The 1457-nt window shown below is 47.6% G+C and overlaps 1 protein-coding gene across 1 annotated transcript; it reads right to left on the bottom strand.

Moving 5' to 3' along the window:
• Positions 1 to 452: 452 nt before the first annotated feature.
• On the bottom strand, positions 453 to 1148 carry LOC126235447 (putative gustatory receptor 2a). Its single transcript, XM_049944170.1, has one exon. It carries the CDS (start codon positions 1146 to 1148, stop codon positions 453 to 455), a length of 696 nt encoding a protein of 231 aa, XP_049800127.1.
• Positions 1149 to 1457: the final 309 nt, after the last annotated feature.

Raw genomic sequence — 1457 nt, 5'->3', positions numbered from 1 at the left:
TGTGTCTCTCCTAACAAATTAACGATTTAATTGACAGGGAAAAAGTGAAGTAATGGTAATTGTAAAGTGCAATGCAAAAAATAGACTTCCGACTTGTGGAAGTGGCGAAATGCTGGTGCTACTTCCAAAACTTCTTCCTGACTCATAGTATCATGTTGATGAGTTCAAAATAAAGTTTAATCATTGTGTTATAGATAGCTGAACATGCTTGAAATATCTTATAGCATACAATCACTTAAAAAATATGAAATCGATACCATTAAATATAACTTACAGCTTACATTTACTCACAAAAAAAAACCTTCTTCCGCTAGCTGAAGAACGAGAAACACCAGTTTGCCCATTGCAGAAGGCTGTAGCGAAGCTACGAGTAGTGGTTGTCTCTGAAAGTAAAAGGTAGATTAAAAAATTTTGAATCGATGTCTCGTACCAATTCGTTACTCCTTGACCGTTCAACTCAGAGAGATCTCGCCCAGTATGACTAGGTACGTGACCGTAGCGCAGAGGGCGGACACCAGCAGCGTTCGGTCGATCGTAAAAAAGCCGGCAGCTGTGAAGGCGACCCGTGGAGTGGCCACCACCTGCCGCATCAGATCGTCCACCTCCGGCCACGGAGCTCCGCAGCCCGTCAGCGCTGCCGCCCTCACCACCAGAACTGTGGTGCGCTCTGCCTCGTCCGCTGTCGCCGAACAGGACAGCACCAGGGCGACGAGGCTCAGCAGGTGTGACGTCATCCACATCAAGGACACCGACGCCGAACCACTGATTACTGTGCCTCGGCTCCTTTCCGGCGCCACGAACAGCACCAGAACTTCGTACGAGCAGTATATGAGAGCGGAGAAAGCACCCGCTACCTCGAGGGCCATGGTGACACCGTGCTGACGCATCAACAGCTCTGAGGCGCGGTGCAGGACGGCGTGCGCCTGCCGCAGGCGGTCCAGTTTGGCAGGGCAGCAGGTGCGAGTCGGCCGAACGCAGCCCAGAAGTATTTTTGACAGCTGTTGATCGCCACAGGAGGCAAATGCCTTGACAATACTGTTGTTAAACGCACACAGTCTTGCCCACAGCTCCAGGATTAGAATGTTGATATTCAAGGTCACAATGCTGTTCACAAGTCCATATATGGCGTACAGGATCCACAGAGGCATTCTCGAATGATCAGGATACCGCCGAAGATAACAAAAGACCGAAAAACAGTCTGCTATTATTAGAAGTGCGGAAATGCAGGTTAAAACTACCCCTATTTTCTTCTCTCTTTTACCCCTCTTCTGGAGTACGTGCCCGTCAAAATATTTAAGTACTTCTAGAAACTGTCTCATGTCCTTTAGCATAAACGTGCTGCTCTTTGCTAGAGCCCATAATACTTTAGAACGAATGACTATCCTCACTGTTACATCGATGAAAACTGTAACTTTTGACAGTTGTTGGTATATCTCGTGCAGTGTATAGAGGTCTAA

This window comes from Schistocerca nitens, chromosome 2 (genome assembly GCF_023898315.1).
Source record: "Schistocerca nitens isolate TAMUIC-IGC-003100 chromosome 2, iqSchNite1.1, whole genome shotgun sequence".
Classification (NCBI taxonomy): Eukaryota; Metazoa; Arthropoda; class Insecta; order Orthoptera; family Acrididae; genus Schistocerca; species Schistocerca nitens.
Note: the sequence above shows the minus strand (reverse complement) of the source record. Positions and strands in the feature narration are given on the sequence as shown.